At 42.1% G+C, this 23,201-nt stretch overlaps 1 protein-coding gene across 4 annotated transcripts in view; it reads left to right on the forward strand.

Moving 5' to 3' along the window:
• Nucleotides 1–11,329: 11,329 nt before the first annotated feature.
• The window catches only part of AHI1 (Abelson helper integration site 1), a 91,883-nt gene continuing 80,011 nt past the window's right edge, over nucleotides 11,330–23,201 (forward strand). The window contains exons 1-3 of one of the 4 annotated variants that reach the window (XM_033056446.1): nucleotides 11,330–11,393; nucleotides 15,840–15,911; nucleotides 16,750–16,871. In XM_033056446.1, coding sequence (XP_032912337.1) covers nucleotides 15,902–15,911; nucleotides 16,750–16,871 — 132 coding nt within the window. In that variant the 5' untranslated portion in view covers nucleotides 11,330–11,393; nucleotides 15,840–15,901. Of the gene's footprint in view, nucleotides 11,394–11,799; nucleotides 13,783–15,839; nucleotides 15,912–16,749; nucleotides 16,872–23,201 lie in introns of those variants that run through there. The other 3 variants (XM_033056447.1, XM_033056448.1, XM_033056449.1) reach the window with 3 other exon arrangements.

The following is a 23,201-nucleotide window of genomic DNA, read 5'->3' on the forward strand; positions in this document are numbered from 1 at the left end:
ATACTATTTTTTCTCCTGTAGGGTAGTGTAATACCATGCTATTTGGTTATTTCCTGTGCTTGAATCTGTTTTAATGCAACTTGTGAACAATACAAAGAATGGGATATCTGTAGGAGCTCGGGATGTTAGTCCAGGGAAACAAAGCAGAAGGGCTTAAAAGAAGAGCTGATTGGAGTTGGACTCAGATCAGGGAAACATTTCAAGGGTGACAGGGAGAATGGGTTGGATATAATGCAATTATGTATGGGATTGGGCTTATCAGGTTTTAGGAACACTTACTCATTGGGAAAGAAGTGTAAAACAAAGGAGCAGAACTCCAAGTAGGCGTTACTAGCCAGCAGGCTTTTGAGAGCTATTCAAGTTTGGTTTAACAGTCTTAACCTAATTTCCAATTCTAGCTTCAGATCCTGGTCTCTGCCTCTCCTGCTCTATACCCCTTGACTCCCCAGCTACAAACAGCATCTGCTTACGAATCCCTGTGCCCCCTTCCCATCAGATATTATCAGATAGTGAGTGGGTCTTTTCCTTACTCCCATGCAAAATTTGTTTTCTGACCTCTCCAGCATCTTTGGCACCTTCCCCATTTTTCTGTATCCCCCATTTCCACCAAGACAGTCATCGGCTTGCGGTGTTATGGTGCACATCTGGTGGTAAAAGTCTAAGAAAAAAGGCTGCATAAGTGGGTGAGTGCAGCTGTTCCTGCTGCATGGAGAGGTTTGAAAGGCTGTGAGTCTTAACTCAGTTTGTAAAACTCATCAATAACCATTAAGTATTAGAGATTTTAATCAGATCAGCTTTTTTCAGTTTTCAAAACCAAAGAAGCTAACTGTGGTAGCCAAAGGTTTGTTAACACATGACCAGGATAGTTTGGGAAATTTTGCATGCATCAGGCAAGCAAACTCTCTTGGAAGCTTTCCTCATGTTAAAAGTCTATATATACTTCTTCACAACCTATACTCCTTCCTTATAGTCTGTAATTGTTGCTACTTGTTGCCACTTTAACGCTTGGCTCTGGTTCTTCTCTCAATCTCATAGTCTCAAATCTGATTAAAATGCACCTACATTGGTGTGCATGCTCTGAAGAAAGCAAAGAACACTCATATTTTCATTTCATTCAAAGATGGCAATGCAGATTTGAAGAAATCTTATTAATCTCTGTCTAAATGGATCTGATAGTGGAAAACTGGACTTGAGAATATTGTCAGCAATTGTGCTGGGTACAAAAACCGTCATTCTGTAAGTTTTCCACAAGAAAATGACAATACAGAGGTGTCTTTTATCTGTCACACTGCCACTCCTCACTGTTGTCTTGTGACAGGGATGTGACCTGTGAAGGCATTATATTTGAGAGGATCCCTTGTAAACTGTTGATTTAACCTTTTGTGCCTTTCCTTCCTTCCTCTTTTCCCTCAAGGATGCACACAGTATCTAAATCTCTCCCCAGTTCTGGTCTTGTGGTGTTTGTTCTCATTTATTTGATCACAGTGAGGCCCACCCATAGGTGGAAGTTTATCAGATCTTATTTCAGAATCAGGGTACATTGGTTAGCACAGTGGTTAAAATATAAACAACAGTAGGAGGCTTTTTAAATAGAAGTTGACCCTTGAAATTGGGTTTACTGTAAGTTCAGAAAAATTTCCCCACAAAAGAAATTGCAAACAATGTCAGAACACAGAGCACAATTTTTTAAATAAATTCCCTTAAACATAAATTCTCTAAATTTCAGAATCAGGAAACATCAGAAAACAGACACTGAGATTATCACCTACAGAAATTTCACGAATACAAGCCGCAGCAATTTGACAAAAATTTTGGTGGAAACCCGGAAGTGCGGCTAATAGTCGGGGGCGGCTAATATGTTAATAATTTTCTGACATTTACAACCCCAGATGTGCCAGCCAGGGTGCCGAGCCAAGCACCTGCCAGTAAAAGCCAGCATTCCGCGATTGTTACAGTGTTACTGTGTTGCCCTGGCTCCCTGCAGGCAGCACGGGGGGCGGGGAGAGAGGCGGGAGAGCTCTCTTCTTCCCTCCTCTGCCGCAGCCCAGGGGAGAGACGGGGGGACCCCGCGCCGCCATTGCCGCGGCTCGGGGAGGAGGGCGGGGGCTCTGCCCCCGCCCTCCGCCGCCGTGGCGGGAGCACAGGGTGCTCCGTGCCCGGCCAGCGCCGCGGCGGGAGCGGGGCCAGGGTGAGTGTACCCAGAGGCGGCGGCCAGCCCCGAGCGGCACCACTGAGCTGGGCCACCTGGCCCCGTCAGCAGCCCCTAGCGCGCCGAGCCTACACAGCCTTAGTTGAGCCAGTAAACCCCGCCATGCCGCGGTTCTGTTAGTATTTGGCAACTTTGTTGCACGCGGGTCCTCGCTGTGAACCACAGAGCGGCTTATATTCAGGTGCGGATTATTTATGGACAAAGAATGAAATATTTGCCAACACCCAGAGATGCGGCTTATACTCAGTGCGGCTTGTATTCGTGAATTTACTGTACTTGTTAAGAGGAAAGAACCCAAGGAAAGATTTTGTTATCTTTATCTTCAAAGGAAGGGAAAATTTCAAAAGACATATCTAAGGCATTGCTCATCCATAAGACTGGGATGAGCATGAAGTAAAGGAGTTCATGCAATTCCTCCAAAGAGTAATGTCATGACATAGAGCCATGAGCAGCTGGGAAATAAGTAAGGTATTTTTACTTTTCTTTTCAAACACCACCAGAAAAAGTAACAAAAGTAAGATGTGCATAGCCCTGATCCACAGAGCCAGAAGGAACTTTGGGCATCAACCCCAGATGGATAATGTGGATGGATTCTAAGAGCAGGTGCTGCTGAATGTAAGGAGGAGTTTGGGAGGAGGAAAGGTTTCAGGAAAGAGAGACAAGCCACTTCCATGTTCCACACAAAGTGTATATTGAAATTTCTAAGTGCATTTTCTGCTTGTCACTTATATGTAGGTTTACTTCCATGCTTATTCTTAGCTCATTAACTTGCGTAAAGGAGGGATGTTCTAAGCAGTTTAATCTTATTGAAAGTAAGTGTTAAAAGGGTAAAGGCAGCAAATAATGTTAATATTCCATTTAGGGCTGTTTGGAAAGGGATCAATTCAAGACACTTGAGTCACAGAGATTTTCAACAATATGACAACAAGGTGAGAATATTAGCTTCAGGTTTAGTTTAACATTTTGACAAATTACATGTGCGTTTGTGGGAATGCTTATGTGTGTGTCTTTATGTGTGTGAATATAACTTACTATAACGTCTTTGTTTACAAAGGGTTAATAAAAGTGTTAATGACAGTTCCAGTTTGATAGATGTTGTATAAAACTCCTCTATTCTTTCATATTTTTATGTCCCTATGCAAAAAGACCTCGTCATTATATTCCACAGCTTACATTTGCTGAAGACAACATTGGAAAAAGTGCTCGGTTCTTTATTTCCTGACTCTCATATAAACTCCCAAGTTGAAATCAGGCAATTTTGCATTAGAAACCATGGAAAATTGGCTGATCAGCTTTATCATTTGCTCCTATTATAGAAGTAAATTTCTGAAAGTTATGCCATTTACATGTGCTGTGGGTCCCAAAGACTGTAGCATACCGTGTTCTATTTTTGGCATAGAAAGCGCAGAAATATGAGTCATCACACATAGTGGGCAGGAAGGTGGATGAAAGTGGGGTAAAAATTTAAACAGATGATGCTGTCAGCAACTGGAATTATCTTAATAACTTTTTACATGTTTTTCAACCTCTGCAACACCTTTCCTAGTTACAAACTACTCATTAGTCTTCTGACATCTTGTGTAAGATCCCCTCTTTAAAAAAAAAAAAAAAAAGCTTTTTTAGCGCTCAGAAACTTCGGAGTATTGCAGTTTTCTACAGGGTTTAGATACAGGAAAACAAAAAAATTCAGTGGTACTACATTTGAAAATGTGACACAGATCACCAAAGCAGACCCAGACAGATACAATAAGGAGGATGGTACTTGTGTGCCAAGGATGCTGTGCGGGTCTTATCACCACAAGTTCCTGCATTGTATGACAATATATTGACACAGTCCTAGTAGTAATGTCACAGTCCTAGTATTCAACTCTAAATACAAAGAAAGATTTATTATTTAGGCACATCAAAGACTGAAAATGCAGGAAATCTTGCCAGAACTATCACCCGAACAGGTGCCTGAATTAGGACAAATGACCGATCATCAGTAAATCAAGAATTCCCATGCTGCTAGAGAGAAGATAAAACTGCAACCCTTTTCTCAGCTGAAGAAAATAATGCAAGATATCCAGACTGTATCCTTACAAAAGCCAAAAAATATCCCAAGTCACAAAATGACACATAGAAAAGACTCAATGAACTGTTGAATCAAGTCAAAGAATATTCACAGAATATTGCAAAGTGATGGCCTGACAGTCTTTAGCTCCTGAGAACATCCTATAGCAAGAGGATGGGCTGTAAATGAGTCACACAGATTTCAGGGCAAGAAAGCTGATTTCCAAATGTGATGCTTAATAACATGAAAATTGTTATTCTATTTGTCCTGCTGTGATCTGTGCCTTACAGGCAGACTGTTCAAGGTCTCTGTAGGCAACAGCATCACCTAAGGGGGCAGATCCCCAACAGGCACAGTTCAGTATCTGCTAGCAAAAGACAGTATCAAATACCAGAAATTTCCATTAGTGCCCACAGGACCTGTAGAATGTCTCACAGGAACCAAAAGAAACAGGAACAATTTCTGGATCTGGTCAGTTATTACAGAGAATTGGTGCCAATGTTTTTTTAAAGAACAGCACTACTGGCAGAACTTTCAAAGCCAACAGTGCATGGGGGAGAGAAAGCAAGTGCCAGATGGCAGCAAGCCTTTTATGTGCTCTGGGAAATGTCGTGCTCAACAGGTTCGGAAAGCGTCCAAATTTAGTGATCATGAAGCTCAAGAAAAGCCTTTGGGGCTGTAGTACAACAGGAGAACTAGGGAGAGACACACTGAGTACTATACCTGAGAAAGGAGAGCTGGTTTTGAGTTCGCTTTTCAGGTTTTTCTCTGACCGTGTCCCACTGGCTGATTAGTGAGGGAAATGGTAACAGCAGGCGGCAGAAGTGGCTGAAGCATGGTCCGCTGTAACAGCCTGTTCAGATGATCACACAGGAAAAAGTGGATTTCCATTCATCATTTCCAGCATCCCTGGGTGAGAGTACAGGGGTCTGTGGGAGTGTGAGAAACTCGACACTAGGGGCCACATGCTTTGAAAAGGTAGCCTGTTCCTATACCTTTAGTGGGGATACAGAACTAAGGGCAGAGTGAACGGGACACCAGGAGCTTGGAGACTGGAACAACATTCAGGACTTGGAAGAAATCCAAGAAAAAGGCACTGTCAAGAAAGACTATTCTAGAAAGACCATTCAAAAAAGAAATGTCTGAATGGAAGCCATAAATCACTGATCAAGATTATTAAGGAGTAAGCAGAGAGTCGGCAAATATTTTAATTTTTTTCAGCTGTAACTTTTTTAAAACTCCCAAAATGAATTTTTGCAGAGCCTGATATCCATAGGGTTCTTTACAGCCATAATAGAAAACTTAAATACTAGATACAGATTTATAATATACGTTTTATCAGGTGTTCAACAGGAAGACTTACAAAATATAGATATCCTTGCTCAGATTTAGAGGTCTGTTTCTATTGGTCAGGTGTACATTTCTTTCATATGTAGGCCAATATATATTCTGTTTGGAAGTGGTATGTTTTTAAATGATACATAGAAAACTAGAAAATAGCTAAAAATTCTGGAATTAGTCTTGGTTAGAGACTAGGAGTCTAGGGGTCAGGTGTGTTCCTGTTGATATTTGTTGCTGTTGGAACATGCCCAAATCAATTTCCTTTGGTCACTGCAGTACTACTCGAAGGACTAACCCTGACTTTTCTGACACTTCCAGTGGCAGTCCTTTTTCACTGCTCTGGTCGGCATCCAATCCAGGCCCAATTCCATGGCTCTGGAAGGCTTGACTAACCTGTGGGTGCTTCTTTCTCCATTTCCCTGCAGAAGACTTAGCGTAGATTTATTTTGATTTGAGCTCTTTTAAACATAAGGTGTTTTGCAGACAAGCAAGATTTTGTGAAATCAAGGTTGAATTTTCCCAAAATCTAGTTTGTTTAGATCTGGTATTCTGTCATTCTGTCTCTGGTCCCCTGCCCATGCTGTTTTTGTGACCAAACTGCATTACATAGCAGGACTCTTTCCCACTGCTTAAATGCAGAAATGGTGTATTGATTTTCCCATCCTAATAGACTTCAGAAGAAATCCAGCCTATATCACTACTTTTTGCTGTGATCACCAGAAGATAGGAAGTAGCTGCCATCATGTGGCAAGCTGAACAAAAAAACAGAACATTAAAAAAAAAGAAAAGAAAAAAAAATAAAGAAAGGAAAAGAAACTGCAGGGTATAAGAGAAGAAAATGGTGAGAGGAAAAATTCTGTCTATGCTAGAGAAAAGTGCTTCTTAATAATGCTGATGATTTACACTAATATTAGAGTGACTATTCTTATATTTATTTTCATAACATCAAATTTGCTGCTAAATGACACGAGAAGGGGAAGAAAGTGCAGCAACCTCTTGAAGCTTTATGGTGAAACTCAGAGACAACAACAGGTTTTGTTCTTTTTTTTGTTGTTTTTCTTTTTGTATTCTATGGATGTACATACAAATAAGAATCCTTGGCTTGGTTTTGCAGGTGGAATTTTAAACAGGTGGGTCTGGCAAATGGGGTGGGAAGGGCATCCCTTGCATATAGCTCAGGAAAGCCAAGTGTGCTTGTGGGAATTGGGACTGAATGAGGACAGAAACCAGCATCACTGCTGGAAGCTGCAGGGATGAGGAATTGCCGTCTGCTGCAGCAAAAGCCATTCAAAGACATCTGGGTATTCTCAGCCCTCAGCACAGGTGGAGTGAGAGCTGGGCAGCAGGACACCACAGGGTTGATTTTTAATGCTGGACTGTGATCAGGATTTGTGAACACCATATTTGAAATGGAACTACTAAAGTATTCCTTCCCCAAGTTAAAAAATGGCCACTTGTTTGCTGACAATAGTGATTATTACTCAAAAAGTCAGTGGAAACAGGGAAAGAAGTGAACCTTAATAAAATACTGAAGAATAAAATATCCCAGAGAGATAAACAATAATGTTATAAAAGATAGGCTTGAAGACTTTGAAAAATGGAGTAATAAAAACTGTCAAAGGACTGCAAACTAAAGTCTCCAAGCTGACTTGATTAACAAAACCAACCCTTTAGAAGAAGGAAAAGACATCCGATGAACCACATCAACAATTACATTATGAAACAAAACAAGTACATTTCAAAGAATAAATACATTTCTGAACAAAAGGTTGTGGGAATTAGTCTACAAGTAAAATCTGTTAACCACAGGATACAACAGGGATATTCAGGAGATCTGTCACTCTTTATTAAAGCTTATTGTATAGCTAATATACAGCACAAAAGGAAAATAATTTAATTAAAACATATCCAAAGGTACACTAACAGTACAAGGGGAAAAACTGTATTTTGAAAAGTTAAGCAACAATGCTGCACTTAGTTACAAACTCTAGCTCCAATATCCGACGTTTCCAAAACACTTCGCAAAAATTAGACTTAGTGACAAGTGCGATTACAGTGCCATCCTGTGGCAGAGTACCTGAAGTTTTTTGAGAACACGAGGGTTTTCCAAATGATAACCTCCTTTTAAAAAGACTTAGCATTGTTGCTCTGAGGACAGCAAAACATCAGTAGAGATGTAGCTATGCCTCTGGAGATGTTGCTCAAGAAACACTAATACTGAAAACACAATAACATTTTTCTTCAGAGGGTTCATGACCTCTTTGTCTGGACACACAATTTGAACCTGTTTCTGAAACCTAGTTTTCTGGCAGTGAAATAAAGCATGTTTACCTTCTTTTCCTCATATTGCAAAATAAATAGACATTCTAGTACGTTGAACATATTGAAATATGATGGACTGTTCATGTGATTCTTCTAATAACTTCAGCCCATTTAAAATGAAGAACAAAATTACTTATTAAAAAACGGGAGTCTTACATTCCCTGCTAATACCAAATCCCTAGGTGTGTGCCACCTCGTAATTCCAGCCTTGCTTCAAGTCTCTGCACTAATATGATGACTAAGACTTGATTTCCTTAAAACATTTTAAAGTCTTAAACTGAAAACATGTTCAAAAAAGAAAGAAGAAACTAAATGTTTTGCTGAATTTTAATGTAAGGTTTTTTGCTTTTGGCCTACAAGCAAAAACTGTAGTAGACTGTGAAAAAACTTTCTGTATTACAGAACTTTAGCTTTGGAAGAACTGCCACCCACAAGAAAGCGAGAATACACAACGAAAATAAAACCTGTGGTCATAATCAGTCTTGTACCTACTCTGGAGAAAACCTTGGGAAGGTAAATGTGGCTCAACAAAGTCAATGAGGATAAAGAACATTCTTAAACTCTCTCCTGAGAAAGGATTGCTTACTTGCCCCCATGAACTAAGGACACCTGCTTCAGGACTAGGCAGCAAGTCAAGGACTGAACTAACAGGGAAATCTTTTCAGTCCAAAGTCTTTCAAATCTCTGAGAAGTAGCCCCAGAATTTTAGATTGCCAAATAAACACATACAGGCATTTCTACTGCCAATATGCACATATTTGGGGCACACCATCTTTCCAGCATAGTTAGTCCTTGTGAATTACTTCCAAAGCAAAGAAATTCAGCATGCAAGATGCAATAATCTCAGGATGCAGAACATTGTGCATAATTGTTCTCTAATTATTAAAGAAATTGATTGTTGACTATCAATATAATACATGTAAAATGCTTCTTTCACTCAAGCTTCAGCTTATGTCAGACAATCAGATCGTTAGCTTGGAATACCAAATACCAGAAACACGATTATGTTTTGCTGTAAAGAGAAAATAGCAATTAACTTTTGCCAAAATATCACTGCACCTTAAGCGCTCTCGGAGTTATCCAGCCCCAGATCTTGTTTCTGTTTTGTGCACTCGAGTGACACCTCGAGGTTGTCCCTGCATGCGACAGATTTTACCTTTTGTTGAAAGTCAGGCTCTGACCAGAACCTTGATCCATTCTTCATCATCCTGGAATTCCTGTGAGATTTTCTGAATGCATCTGGTACCTACAAACTGCTTACCTGTGACCTGCAATATGCCACCTTACTTAGTGTCCCTTTCTACATTCCACACATCCCAAATGTAAGATAATGGAAAGCTGTACAAGCCCCTGCAGACTGAAAAATCAGGTGAGCACAGGACATGCTTTTGAAGCAATCGAAAAACTCCATGTGTACATGCTCTATCTTTTTCCACAAGTCTTGTTTTTCTCTTTATGGCAGAATAGGAATTGCACACTTGTCTCTGCTTACAAAAAGGATGTGTTGTACTTGGAGTATGCTTTCCTTTCTTTGGTCTTTCAAAACAAGTGTTCCTGGAAACCTGACACAAGCTTTTGGAAGTAATAGAAAACCTGTTGATGTCTCATGCCAGGCTTGTTTAGGAGGCTTTCTAGCCCATTACTGCTGGTCAAATTAGACAATATCAGGTCTGCTTTCTATGTCAATGATTAAAAATGACTGGTTTTGAGTTTGCCACAAATCAGCCTCTCAGCTGCCAGGAAGTTAGCGAGGAAGAAACATTTGGATTTCTGGTCCAATCTCTTGTTCAATGCAAGGCCAACCTGAAAGTGAGACCATGTAGTTCAAGGTCTTTATTTCATGGAGTTTGGGGTACCACGAAGGACAGAGAATGGAGATGTACTAATGATAAAGAGAAGCACAAGAATGCTGAGGAGTTGGTTTTTGTTGGTGTTATGCCAAGGTAATGCAGGACACCCACCTTACAAAAAAGAAATATCCCTACCTGTCAGCTGAGTGCATGCAAGCATTTGAGAAAGCAGAGGACAGGTAAGTACAAAGAAAAAAGAGCTAGTAGCATCTGACACCAGTAATGTGTGAGGAACAGGGAAGACAGATTTCAGAAGGTGCATTCTTCTGGAAGTCTGTGTAATTCACTGCCAGAATTTGAGGGATGCAATGCTTGGGAACTCTGTCACAAACTTGGGATCACAAGCATTTGTTCAGCTCTAGTTTGTGTAAATTTTCTGCCAACTGAAGGCCAATTTTACCCAGCTTGGCTTTTGAAAAAAACTAACCACGTTCATTACAAACTTTGCACTAATTTCTCAAACCTTCTAGTGCTGAGGGACCTTTGACATCAGTTTCTCAATGAAACATCTGCTTACGTTTATTAGGTAATTACGCCTAAGGAAGGGGGGGGGGGTGGGTGGGTATGGAAATCCCCCAAAACACTGATTCAATCAGCTACTAAGTCAGGCAAAAATTTAAAGTTTCTCCAGTATCTGCATAACTCGAGGACATCCATTTGTGCTGCTACTTGCGGAAAGCTTGCGTGCGTTCCAAGCCCTTGTTGTCACTTGCATCCCAAGCCTTTGTTGTCACTTGCATCCCAAGCCCGTGTTGTCACTTGCATCCCAAGCAGTTGTCACTTGCATCCCAAGCTGTTCTCACTTGCATCCCAAGCCCTTGTTGTCACTTGCATCCCAAGCAGTTGTCACTTGCATCCCAAGCCCTTGTTGTCACTTGCATCCCAAGCAGTTGTCACTTGCATCCCAAGCCCGTGTTGTCACTTGCATCCCAAGCAGTTGTCACTTGCATCCCAAGCCCGTGTTGTCACTTGCATCCCAAGCAGTTGTCACTTGCATCCCAAGCCCTTGTTGTCACTTGCATCCCAAGCAGTTGTCACTTGCATCCCAAGCCCTTGTTGTCACTTGCATCCCAAGCAGTTGTCACTTGCATCGCAAGCCCCTGTTGTCACTTGCATCCCAAGGAATTGTCACTTGCATCCCAAGCCGTTGTTGTCACTTGCATCCCAAGCCCGTGTTGTCACTTGCATCCCAAGCCTTTGTTGTCACTTGCATCCCGAGCCCAACAGAGCCCATGACCCGGGGCCTTTATTGTTTCGCAAGCAACTTTCGTTAGCCTGAACTCTGAGAGCTACCATGTGCTTTCCACACTTTATTTTTTTCCAGTAGACCATAAGGCACCCGTGGGAGGGCTCCCGTTTCTAATGCTTTCACCGTTTTTTTATTTTTTCAATTAATTAATTAAATAATTAAATTATTTTCGCTCACCCCGCGCCTCCCTGCGCGCCTGCGCCGTTTCCTTGGGAGCCGGGATTGTTTTGGGCGGAACCACCCGCGCGGCGCTGCAGAGGGGGGAGCGGGGCGAGGAAGAGCCCACAGCGGAGGGCAGGGGGGGAGGCGGGGCGGCCGCAGCAGCCGCCGGGCCACGTCGCGGCCGCCACGGGAGAGGACGCGGCCGACGTGAGTGATGCCCTCGGCGGGGAGCGGGGCCGCGCCCCGGGCCGGGCCCCGCCGGGCGTGTGCGGCGGCTCGTCCCGGTGCGCCGGGGGCGGGTAGCGCTGGGTAACGCCTCCCCGGCGCTGTTCCCTCCCCGGCTCCCCTTCCCCCCTCGAGGCGGGGGGCTCAGCCTGGGGCTGGGCACGGCCGCAGCCGCCCGGGGGCCGCGCCGGGACCGCGGCCGTTGTCGCGCGCGGGCGGGGAGCGGGATCGGGACTGGGCTCGGGAGCGGGGGCGGCAGCGGGAGCGGCAGCGGGAGCGTGGTGGGGCCGGGCTGCGGCCAGCGCGGGCCGGGTGCGCGGGCGGGCGCGGCGCGCTCCGGGAGGGAGCGGGAGCGGGAGCGCAGCCGGCGAGCCCGGTGCCCCGAGCAGTCCCGGAGTGATTCTCTCTGTCGGGCAGGCGGAACCGGCGGCCTAGGGCGGCCGTCGCTGCCTGGTCCCGGTGCCGCGGGAAGCCCTAATCCCCAGATCGGAGTTGTTTGCCCCCCCCGCTGTTGACGAGCTCTGTGGTTGGCTGGGGTGACGTGCGTGGGCAGCTGTAGTGAACACACAGTGAGTGCTTCCCACGCCTGGCACCTCGGGCTCCAAAGCGGGGATTCCTCCCTCGCAGCGGAATGCGCATCTGGATGCGCATCGCATTCTCGCTGGATAATTCCGTCGGTTAGTCCAGTTGTGGTGTGTGGTCGGAATGTCCCTTTATATCTTTTAAATCTACCGCTGTTCTTCCAGCAAAGCAAAATGTCACATCGGAAATTAAAGTACTTAGGGTGGTCTCTTGCTGAGAACACATTTTCATAATTAGCATGTAAGATAAAGCATAAACTTAAAACTTAATAAACAATATAAGTCTTCTGTATTTCCTTACATAGAGCTGAAGTCTGTAATTTTGCCGTGAGAGTCAGTTTGAAAGTGTCTCTTGACTAAAGGTGCCAAATTTCTGGGGTAAAAACCCCAACCTGACAGTTCCTATGAAGCAAAAGCTTTCTGATATGTTACTACTAGAAAACCGTGGCTAGCAGCAGCATTTTATAGCATCTCTTTTTTCAATTATTGTGAATGTAAGTTTTCTATTGGCACATCTGAAGTGGTAGAAAACTTGTGAAAAACATGGTACTGCACTTTCATTAGTTTTTATGTAGGGGTTTGCCTGGTCTGTCAGTTTCTGTCCGTTTCTGGACTTAAATACTGAATTTTCATTAATAAAGCTAGATTGGTTTTTGATGCCAGATTTGTCAGTAGTGAAGAGGAACAGATTCATCTCAGTGTGATTTTGCTGTATATTTCTGAGCTGAAGCTCTTCCACATCTCAGAGTGATGATTCCTACATGTAGCTTAATTAAAAACCTACTTGTAAAACACAAGATTTCCCTCTATGGTCTAAAAGATGAGAAATGAATGAAGCATGATGTTCCACTTGTTTTCAGCCATTGAGGTTTATGCTCACTTATTGCAATAAAAGAAAAACAAGGTATTTAATTCAGGAAAATCCTAAGTGTGCAATTATATTTTGACTGCTCAGTCTCCTAAATGGTTATAATTAGGTAGGAAATTTTTCACTTCCCATTGTATAGAGCAAATTCTGTATGTTCTACTCATTGTAGTCTGGGTTTGAATTATATCTAATTAATGGTTAGTAAAAGTGGGTTTTGTGTATGGTGACCTCTGTGGCATGTATTAGCATCCCTGTATTACAGAGGTAGGATATAGCAACTCAAGGAGTATTGTAAAATAGCGTGAAAAGAGCAAGAGTTTAATGTAGAATTGCTTTGTAAATACAGATAGAATATTGGAGAAGAGCAAAGTAGGCTATTTTTAGGAAAGTATAGTAACTGGAAGTTTGGGCTTTATGAATTTGTTCTGCTGTTTGTTCCTGGTGGCTGGACTATGTCACTGTTCCAGGTATGTATTTTTGTCGGTCTTGGATTGTCTTGTGTTTACTAACATGGAAGAGATCCAATCTGATCAGGCAAAAATGCATTTTACAAAATTAATGATAGCTGAGCTTACTCAGATTGGGGCATGGTGGTTGCTGAACTTTGATATACAATTAAATCTCTCCTATTCTGAGGTGAGATTACGCTAAAGCCTTGTTCTTATCCTTGTTGATTAATGATCTATATTTACACAAGCCTGATGGCTGCTTTAGTGCACCATGTCAAAGACCATGAAGTTCTAAATTAGAAATACCTAATAAACAATAGCACTGTCATTAGAGGACTTTATCTCTTAGTTTTATTGCTACCACAGAGTAGACACAGAATAAATTAACATACAGTGGTGCTCTCTCTGGTGAATTTTTCTTATTCTTCCTTTTACTGAGAGTGCTTGTAGATGGAAGGCGAGCCTAATCTTTGGTAAGATGTTTCTTCCATTATAATCAAAAACTATCTGCAAAATTAGTATTTTAACCAACCCATAGTTTAGTTGGATTTTTTGATGGACTAATTTATTTAACCTTTGACCAGCAACTTATGTCCATACTTAGAATAGGTATGCACTTATTTAATTTTGCTTTTTTGTTATTGTCTCTCTTTTTTTTTTTTTGCATTAAATTTAAGAGCCCTTCAGTATTTCATGTCTTGTTTCTAATTTTTGAGGGCTTGTTGTATCATTCAGCTAATTCAAAGATACTCTCCCATGTTCCTGTGGTCCTCAGTCAATCTGCTGTATTTTTAAAAATTTCTGCTTTTCTAAATTATGTGTTTTCTAGCCAATTGTGAATTGACTACTTGGAAAGCAGCACTTGGCAACTGTAGTACTTTCAAAATGCCCATTTGGTTTAGCCAAGTATAAATTGCAAAAGTAGTTTTATTTTTCAATGGTGTTTTCTCTTTTAATTTATTGTTAGAAGTGTTGTTTTTAGCAGTTACTGATTTAGTTGTGTCAGTAAAGCTTGGCTGTCGGAGTCAACATATTTTAGATAGTGAAAATACTGCAACCTCATCAGTGTCGTTTCAAGCCCATTGCAAAACGAAACATTTTCTTACTGCCAGTGGAGTCTATTTGGCCACCCTTGCTCCTTTGAAACATCTTTAGGTAGTTGGATGCTTAGTATAAATGCTGAAGACATGAAGTAAATGAAGTACCCTTGGCATCTGACTGCTCAGTTCCTCTGTAATCCCAAACCAACCGGAACACTTTGCCTTTTTTTCCTTAATTTGCTTTAGTATGGATAGCTAGCATGCCAAAGCACTGTGAGTAATGAGTGCGAAATGAGCTGAAAGTCACAGGCCTGTGCAAGTAAGGCTGTTCAAGAGAGGAGGGAGACGGGAGGGTAGGGTGGTGCAGATGCTTGGGGCCCAAGTACAGCCACAGCTCTTTCCCGTGCTGCTGAAATGTGCGTGTCCAGGAGAGATCTTTAGTGCTGAGGCCAGGTGCTGTGTTTGCTCCCTTCACTGCTAATCAGCTCTCTCAGCCTCAAATCAGAGTAGCTGCATGCAACCTGCCTATATATAGTAATGCAAAATAACTCCTGAACTGTATCCAGACATAGCTTGGTGAGTCTTAGGTGGCTTGGACCAAAATGGTGCGAGAATAATGCAACCACACATCCTGGCAGTGTTTATTGTACGGCTTAATTTTGTAGTCTGGGTGTGCAGTGACTGTGAGTTATGGTGTCTAACAGGAGGTGTTACTTAGGGAGAACTTGGAGCTGTTCCCTGGTGGGCTGTGGGGGACATGGGGACCAGAGTTCTAAAGGGGACATCACATCTTCACAGGAGCCTACACGTCATTAGTTCCACTGTTTACAAAACAGCTCCTTGTATTAAAGCTTTTTGTAGAATAGTCTGAATTTTCTTGATGAAAAGAGAAACCTGTGTAATATTGTTATTTGCTTTGTTTGGATTGCATTTGCAGGCTTTTCCCCACAACTATGAGGGCCTAACAATATTTTCTTTAAAGGAAGGAGTTTCACGTAGTTGCTTGTCTGCTTTATACAAAAGACAAGTGCTTTATCTAAACAAAAATATTTAGAGATTTGTAATGAAGTTAGATTTGCTGGCAGATACTAACCTTTGTATTGAAAAATATCAGCTGGCTTCCTCAATGATGCTGTCAGGAGAGGAATGTGAATAGAGTGGCTTGAACATAAATGGTTTCATTATTATTTAAATAAAGTGTTGGGTTTTTTTTATAAGATTGGAGGGCTACAGTCCTGATTATTTGGCTACCTCCCAGAAATACAGCTAATTAAATTGCTGTAATGTTGTTTTTTATTTACCCTCAAGTAATAAGTATCAGAGTCGGGATTTGATAGCAGAAAACTTCTACTAATTTATAGACAAATAGGGAAATACTTATTTCTAAATAAAATGTACTCATCCCTAATATTAATTAACACAGATTTAATTATTAACTTGAAGTCTATGGACCTCTTATGTTAATGACAGTTGTTAAATACTTTAAATAGAATGGTGAATTCTGAGGAAGAAGCAGCTGTTGTGTTGAGCCACTTCTAACTGAGGACTGAAAATGCGAGCAGGTAAGGATACTTTGTGTTTGATTTCCGGTACATATTTAATAGTTAGAACAAGGTGCAAATGATAGAAATTTTTTGTGTCCTATATAAATTTTTAATGCTCCATTGGCTCCTTTTTGAGTTCATGATTATAGATGATTTTCAAAGTGGTGTTATTTTTTTATTTTAAATTCAGGGGCTTTTGTAAAAGTTTTAATGACAGTGGTAAATATACTGTAACTGTGGATTCAACAGTCTGTCACAGTGATGTGCCGGGTTGCAGTTTGAATTCGTGGTTACAAATTAAGCATTACCTGAGGGGAACTAGAACACCTACTGCTTTAAGGGTTCAAATGCTGCTGATGGCAGTATCGTGATTCATAGAAGGCAAGAGTGCCAGCTTCTGGTTCTTACAAGTCTGGCTCAGGATGATGCTGCTCTGGTTTCCAGACCCGAGTAAGAACCCAGAGTTGCTGCTTCTCCTGGAAGACAGTGTGTTACCTCTGCTCGTAAACAGGGAGGGCCGCAATCTGTCCTCTGCTATGGTTAGCCCAAGTTTTGTACTGATGCTGCTGCATGTGCTCTTCAAAATGTGCTTTTCTTCAGGAGACAGAGTAAATGGTGCTGACTTCTGCAAAAGTGAAAGACTGGTGTATCTGTGTGTGTGTACATGCGCGTGTGTGCAAAGCTGCTGAGTTATCCTTGTATGGGTTATGTTGCCAGTAAAAATTCTTAACTGAATACAAAGTGAATTCCTTGGTAAACTTTCTCATCCTTTGCAATTTTAGAGCACGATTATGAACTTTTTTAAGCAATGGTGATTAATGAGATAGCAAATCATACTCTCAATTTGTTTTTGCAGTTGAAAGTGAGGCAAAGGCGAAAACCAAAGTCCGCTTTGAGGAAATCTTCAGACACCATGCTGGCCTAGCAGACACAAAGAAATCAAAGAAAAAGAAGTTTGACTCTCAAGAGAGTATTGTGGTGAGTTATGCAGGATTTGTTTGGTTGCCTTCCTTAACAGAAAAAAGATCAGGAAAATGTATTGCAGAAAGGAGATGTAAGCATTAAAAAAAAAAAGAAGTGTAAAGTATGTTTCTGCATGTACCCCTTGGTTTTGGCGTGGCTTTTGTTTTCTGTTTTGTGTACTAGCAAAGCAGCCTTGTAACTTGGAGGTATGCCAAAATTATATAAACTATAATAATGGTGAAAAGGAAGTGGCACTTGTAGGCATGCACTCATTTAATGTCCACCAGTACTTGTTTTTCTATACCTTTTTTCCATAAAATTTTTCAATTTCAATACTGACTTTAATGGGAGTTTAATTAGATGTTTGAGGGCTAGTAGAACTACACCTGTGAAAGTATTTAATTTTGAGAGTACTAAATCTGTGAAATAGAGGTATATCTGTCTAATACAGCTGTGAATTGAGAACTGATGAGAAAGTATAATATTAGAGATAATAATTAATGATTCCATTTTTTACTTTCTTTTAAGTCTCAGTAATCAGTGAATGTGCTGAGCTTTGTGTCTTGAATGGTTCTGTGTTCACACATTGACTAAATTCTTCCACAGTTAAGTTACTTTCTTATGAAATGTGAATTTTTAATTATGTAATATATAAATATTTTTGAACACATAATTGTATGTTCATATGCAACTACATATTACTCATAAATATTTTAAATTTTCTTTGGTTTTAGAATTGGTTTCCATTCCAGAAGTCTCTGATGTAAAACACTAGTGTTTTGGAGTTATGTAGAAACATTTAAAATCACAGTGACCTGAATCAAAACTCAGTGGTGTGCATGCAAATTAAGAAGCATTTTTAGGATCAGTGTGGACACTCAAATTTCTGGCTTTGTTGAAGCTTTAAATATTACAGATCAACCCACTTAAAAATTAAGGACTTGAGGAGAGCATGTGTTGAAACCTATTACTGACCACTTGGAGTATTTCCTTAGAGTGACAAAGTTGCAGGAGCTCAGGTTGGTGTTTTCCATGCTGGTTGCATTCAAGTAGAAACTTCTGTAAAAGCTTCAGCAAATAGACAGTCATTTCTCTGTAAAAAATAAAAGTGTGTGGGAGTGGAAGAGTAGGTAGATGGAGGAGGTTGGCTGGTTTTGTTCCCGTTTTCTTCAGTTCATATGATATAACCGTACAGAGTTTCACATATCTTGAAATAATGTGAAATTTGTCAGTGATGGTTGGCTTGTGTCACGCACTTGCCATAAATGGTCCTCCAGCTTTGATCAAAAACAGGTCATGGTTCAGAGCCTATTTCCACTTGAAATGTTCCAGTCTGTTTCCTTCCTTTGTCTTTGCTCTAGCCTTTCTTAAATATTTATAAGAGTTTTTTCCTTATAGTCCACTGTTTCTTTGAAACCTGAGTTTTGGAGCTGCAGGGGGGTTGCTATGGTTTTAAATGGCAGAAGTGAGGATAAGGGGAATGCCTGCCTGCTTGCCTGCTCTGCTCTGTGTGCCTGTTGCCTGGAGAGCCTACCTGGACAGCAGGGAAGCAGTCTGCTTGGAAGAGGAAAGGTTGATGTCTGTAGGGCAGGATGAGTTTGAAGCCACAACTGATGGGAATGAAGAGCTTATACTGGAGATGGAAAATAAATCAGCCGTGGCCAGTGAAAGCTCTGCTTTGCTGTTCAATAAATAGCCACTGGGGCACTGGGTGTGAAGCTTAAAGGCATTGTGGAAAGAACAAACAATTGAGACACAGCCAGAAAATTAATTTGGTAATATCCCTTCTAGGACAGTCAGCATACTTTTTTTTTACCAATTGTGCCTCCTATTACAACTTATAGGTATATTAATCTGTCTAAAGTCATCACAAAAATGTTTGATTTTATTTGGTTCAGTCTAAATTCTGTGGTTGAAAAGAGAATGTTTAAAAATTTTCTACCACATGAAAAGGTTAGGTCCCTCTATGGAGGCAAAAACTTTTTTCTTAGACTGTAGTCTGATCAGATTGCAATACTGGGATGGAGAGGCATTGGAAACTTGGGTTTTGCGTTCAAGGCAGGACTGCAACAGATTTATCTGATACATATGCTGAAAGGCACTGAATAATTGTTGAGATCTACACTGGATTTACCCCATTGTTTCTTGTGTATAAAATAGGAGAACTGATAATAATTGACTATATAATTGATCCACACATTTTGTCAGTGTTTTCTGCTAGAATTTGGAGGAAAAATTCCAGACCCATCATCTTATCTGTAAGTTAAAGTTCTTCTAGCTTTGAATGTCTATGGTTAATAGCCTTGCACAAGCAATGGTGGTAAAATTGGTTTCCTAGTACATTTAGATTTTCTTAAACATCCCACCCAACAAGCCGTCATCACAAGTACACTCATTAACAATTCAGCGGTAGGTTAATGGTCTTTTACAACCAGTACATATCAGTGCTTCAGTGGGCTGACAGTGTCCATCCCAAATTTTTCAAGGTGTACCTGTATTATTATGGGCAGAAATTCAGGTACCTCTGTAAATCAGGTTACACAAGTTTCCAAATAACCATGACAGACTCACTGTACTTTGCCAGCTTCCACTCATGCGTATTTGAGAAGTCCTTTTGAAAAGGTGTAAGATTCTTAGGCGTTGTCCCTACTGCCTGCTCTGGAGCAGGAATGGCAGTGATGTGACCTGTGATTGACTAGTTGTGGTGTGAGCCTTAAGTGTCAGCCGATGTGTGTGCACCTTGCCTGGTGCCCATTCCCTGCTCCTCTCAAGCCAGTAACACAAGCAAGGCTGTTTTCAGGGGGGAGTTGCTTTCTCTGCCCCAGTGTAATGTGGCCACAGAGCTGTTTTGAAACAAATCCTTTTTATTTGTTCCATATTTTAAGCTGAGAAAGTCAGTTTTAGGTCAGCAACTTCTGGAGTTACTCCAGAGACAGGCCTGTCTTACTGAGCTACTTTTGCAGCCTGGCTCCTCTCTCTAATTCAGTTCAGTGTTTATGTATTGATGATTGCTCTTAGTTGATGTCTCTCAGTCCTGTGTTTCAGAGAATCTATACCAGTATTCCCACCTCTTCCAGAATCATAATCTGAAGGTTTTTATGACCCTCTTGGCTTTTACTTCATTGTTTTGTAACTTCTTTGCATCTTTCCTGTCTTTAATTATGTCATGTAATTACAGCATTTGGGAAAGGTGGCCTGAACTGAGATCATATAGACTATTTATCTGAGGCTTTGTGCTACCTGCAGTATCTATTAATGTTCCTGAAAATTGCTGTAGTTTGAGATTGTGATTTGTTTTCATTATAAGGAAATGACCTCAAGTTGTACCAGAGGAGGTTTAGATATTAGGAAAAACTTTTGCATTGAAAGGATAGTCAGACATTGGCAGCCCAAGGAATTGGTGGAGTTACCATTCCTGGAACTGTTCAAGAGGCATGTGGATGTGCACTTGGGGATATGGTTTATTGGTACTGGGTTAATGGCTGGACTTGATGGTTTTAGAAGTCTTTTCCAACCTGAGTGATTCTGTGAATCTGTGTTTTTTTGTTTGTAGGCAATAATAAATACCAAATTCTAGTAAGTGTTTCAAGCCAGTTTTTGCATCAGGTAGATCCCTTTAAGGAGATTATTCTTGAATATCAGAGCTATTTTAGAAAGTCTTGACCAGATCATAAATGAGGACTTTTTGTTCAGGATTTTCTCAAATAATTCTACTATTGAATGAAGTGGAATGATGTTTTATCAAAGACAAAAATCAGCATGACCTTAGTTATTGGCTGCTGTTGGGTTTTAATTTTCAGAATCTTCATTTCTCATACTCTACAGTTACAGTAATTTCACGATTATAAGCCACACCCGATTATAAGATGCACTCTCATTCGCAGCGAGGACCCGCATGCAACAAAGCAATGAATTATTAACTGAATTGCAGTATCACGAGGTTTACTGGCTCAGCTCGGGGCCAGGCGGAATCGGCCCGCTTGGGGCTGCTGACGGGGCCAGGTGGCCCAGCTCAGCGCTGCCGCTCGGTGGGGCTGCTCAGGGCTGGCCGCCACTGCCGCTGGCCTTGCTTGCCCCAGCCCAGCGCTGCCCCGCAGTGGCGGCGGGAGCCTGCCCGCACCTGCGGCGGCGGCAGGAGGGAAACACGGGACCCCCGCCTCCCCCTCAGGCCGCGGGACCGGCAGGAGGGAGCCCCCGCCTCCATCCCACGATGCCGGCCTAGAGCCCGCCTCCACCTGCTGCACAACAGAGTAACAAATTTGTAACAGTCGCAAAATCCCAGGTTTTACTGGCTGGTGCTCAGCTCGGCACCTCAGCTGCACTTCCAGGGTTGGAAATTTCAGAAAATTTTTCACATATTAGCCGCTCCTGAGTGTAAGCTGCATTTCCGGGTTGGGAGCAAAATTTTGGTCAGAATGGTGCGGTTTATAATTGTGAAATTACTGTATTCACAGAAATAAAGATAAAGTTAACAATCTATTAGGAACATTATTCTGGTTTGGGTTTTTTTAGTTTATACAAAGCTTGGTCTTTAAATATTTTTATTTTCCTTACTCTGTTCTGTGTTTCAAGTTGTTTATATGAATTTTCCACATCCTCTTGAATCATTGTCTTACAAATAAATGCAATATTAGTGGTTTCTTTAAGCAAGTATAAGATGAAAATGCAAAGACAGTTTTTTCGTACTTATTACACATCCCTTTTTACAAATGTTTGAGACAAATGCGATTCTGTAACTGGGAGATGCATCCTGACTAGAAGGGAACAATGTCTATGTTTATTGAGGAAGTTGGTGTTGGAAAATAAAACTTTGTAGGCAGATATGTATATTTTCTCAAAACTTTTTTGCTTTTGTTGTGTTTTAAAGCTCTTTCTAATGTTTCGTGTTGAGGCTCTAAGAGAGTTTTCTGTAAGACAATAGTGTAAATGAACCTCACTGACTTTATAGAAGTTACATCAGGGAGCAGGGAACTGTGTTGACCTTACAGAATTAGTCCTCACTTGCTGTGTTCTTTGGCATTTTCACAGAACCATAATTCAGATTGAAATGAACTTTAAAGGTGATCTAACCCAAGCACCCTGTTATGATCAGGAACATCTTGAACTAGATCAGGATACTCAGAGCCCCTTCCAACCTGATCTTGAACATATCCAAGCAGGCAGGGAAGTGGCATTATAGCCTTTAGTAACCAGAAGTAGAAAGTTGAAGGAGGGAGGAAAGTTTACAATGTATTTTTTATAAAACCATCAAGAAGTGCTTAAATAAAAGCATTAGCTGAAATTTAGTTCTCAGAAGCAACTTTCAGTATGAGACTACCAGCAACCGAGCCTCAAATATGTCTATAACTTGGATTTTCAGTGGATGAAATAATTTGTTTTTGTGGTGAGTGAAGTCTTACCATCCTCCACAGTGTAAAACACTGGCATCTGTTTATGGAGTACAGTAATTTCACGAATACAAGCCGCAGCTATTTGACCAAAATTTTGGTGGAAACCCGGAAGTGCGGCTAATACTCGGGGGCAGCTAATATATGAACAATATTCTAAAAGCTGCCAACACGAAAGTGAGAGCCCACGGCAGCCCCACCCAAGCTAGAGCCCGGCTGGTCCCGGCAGAGGTGGGAAAGCCTGGCAGAGGCGGGACCAGCAGTGCGGGGGGCGAGTGGCAGAGCCCGGACCAGCAGGGCGGGGCAGGGGGGGCGGCAGAGCCCGGGCCAGCAGGGTGGAGGAGCCCAGCAGAACCGGGGCTAGCAGTGCAGGGGAGCCCGGCTGCGCAGGGGAGGATGGCAGAAGCAGGAAGCCCGGCAGGCGGGGCTGCCTGGCGGCGTGGGGAAGCCCAGCAGAACCGGGGCTAGCAGTCCACTGGAGCCCAGGAGAACCAGGGCCAGCAGCGTGGGGGAGCCCGGCGGTGTGGGGGCCAGCAGTGCCGGCCAGGGCGAGCCAACATGGCAGCGGCGGTGCAGACGGGAGGGGGGGGCCAGCGAACCCGACAGCAGCGGCAGCACCGCCCGGCCGGCCCCGAGCGGCCCTGCCGAGCCGTAGCGCTGAGCTGGGCCACGCGGCTCCATCAGCAACCATGAGCGGGCCGAGCCTGCGTGGCCCCGCCCCGAGCCAGTAAACCCCTCTATGCCGCGATCCTGTTACTAATTGGCAAATTTGTGAAAGTTGCACATGGATTCTCGCTACGAACAAAAGTGCGGCTAATATTCGGGATGCGGCTTATGTATTGACAAAGACATCAACGTTGTCGACGCACCGGAAGTGCGGCTTATACTCTGTGCGGCTTGTATTTGTGAAACTACTGTAGATTTGTTGATTTCCTTTTTTTTTGCTGGATATATGTAA

This window comes from Catharus ustulatus, chromosome 3, assembly GCF_009819885.2.
Source record: "Catharus ustulatus isolate bCatUst1 chromosome 3, bCatUst1.pri.v2, whole genome shotgun sequence".
Classification (NCBI taxonomy): domain Eukaryota; kingdom Metazoa; phylum Chordata; class Aves; order Passeriformes; family Turdidae; genus Catharus; species Catharus ustulatus.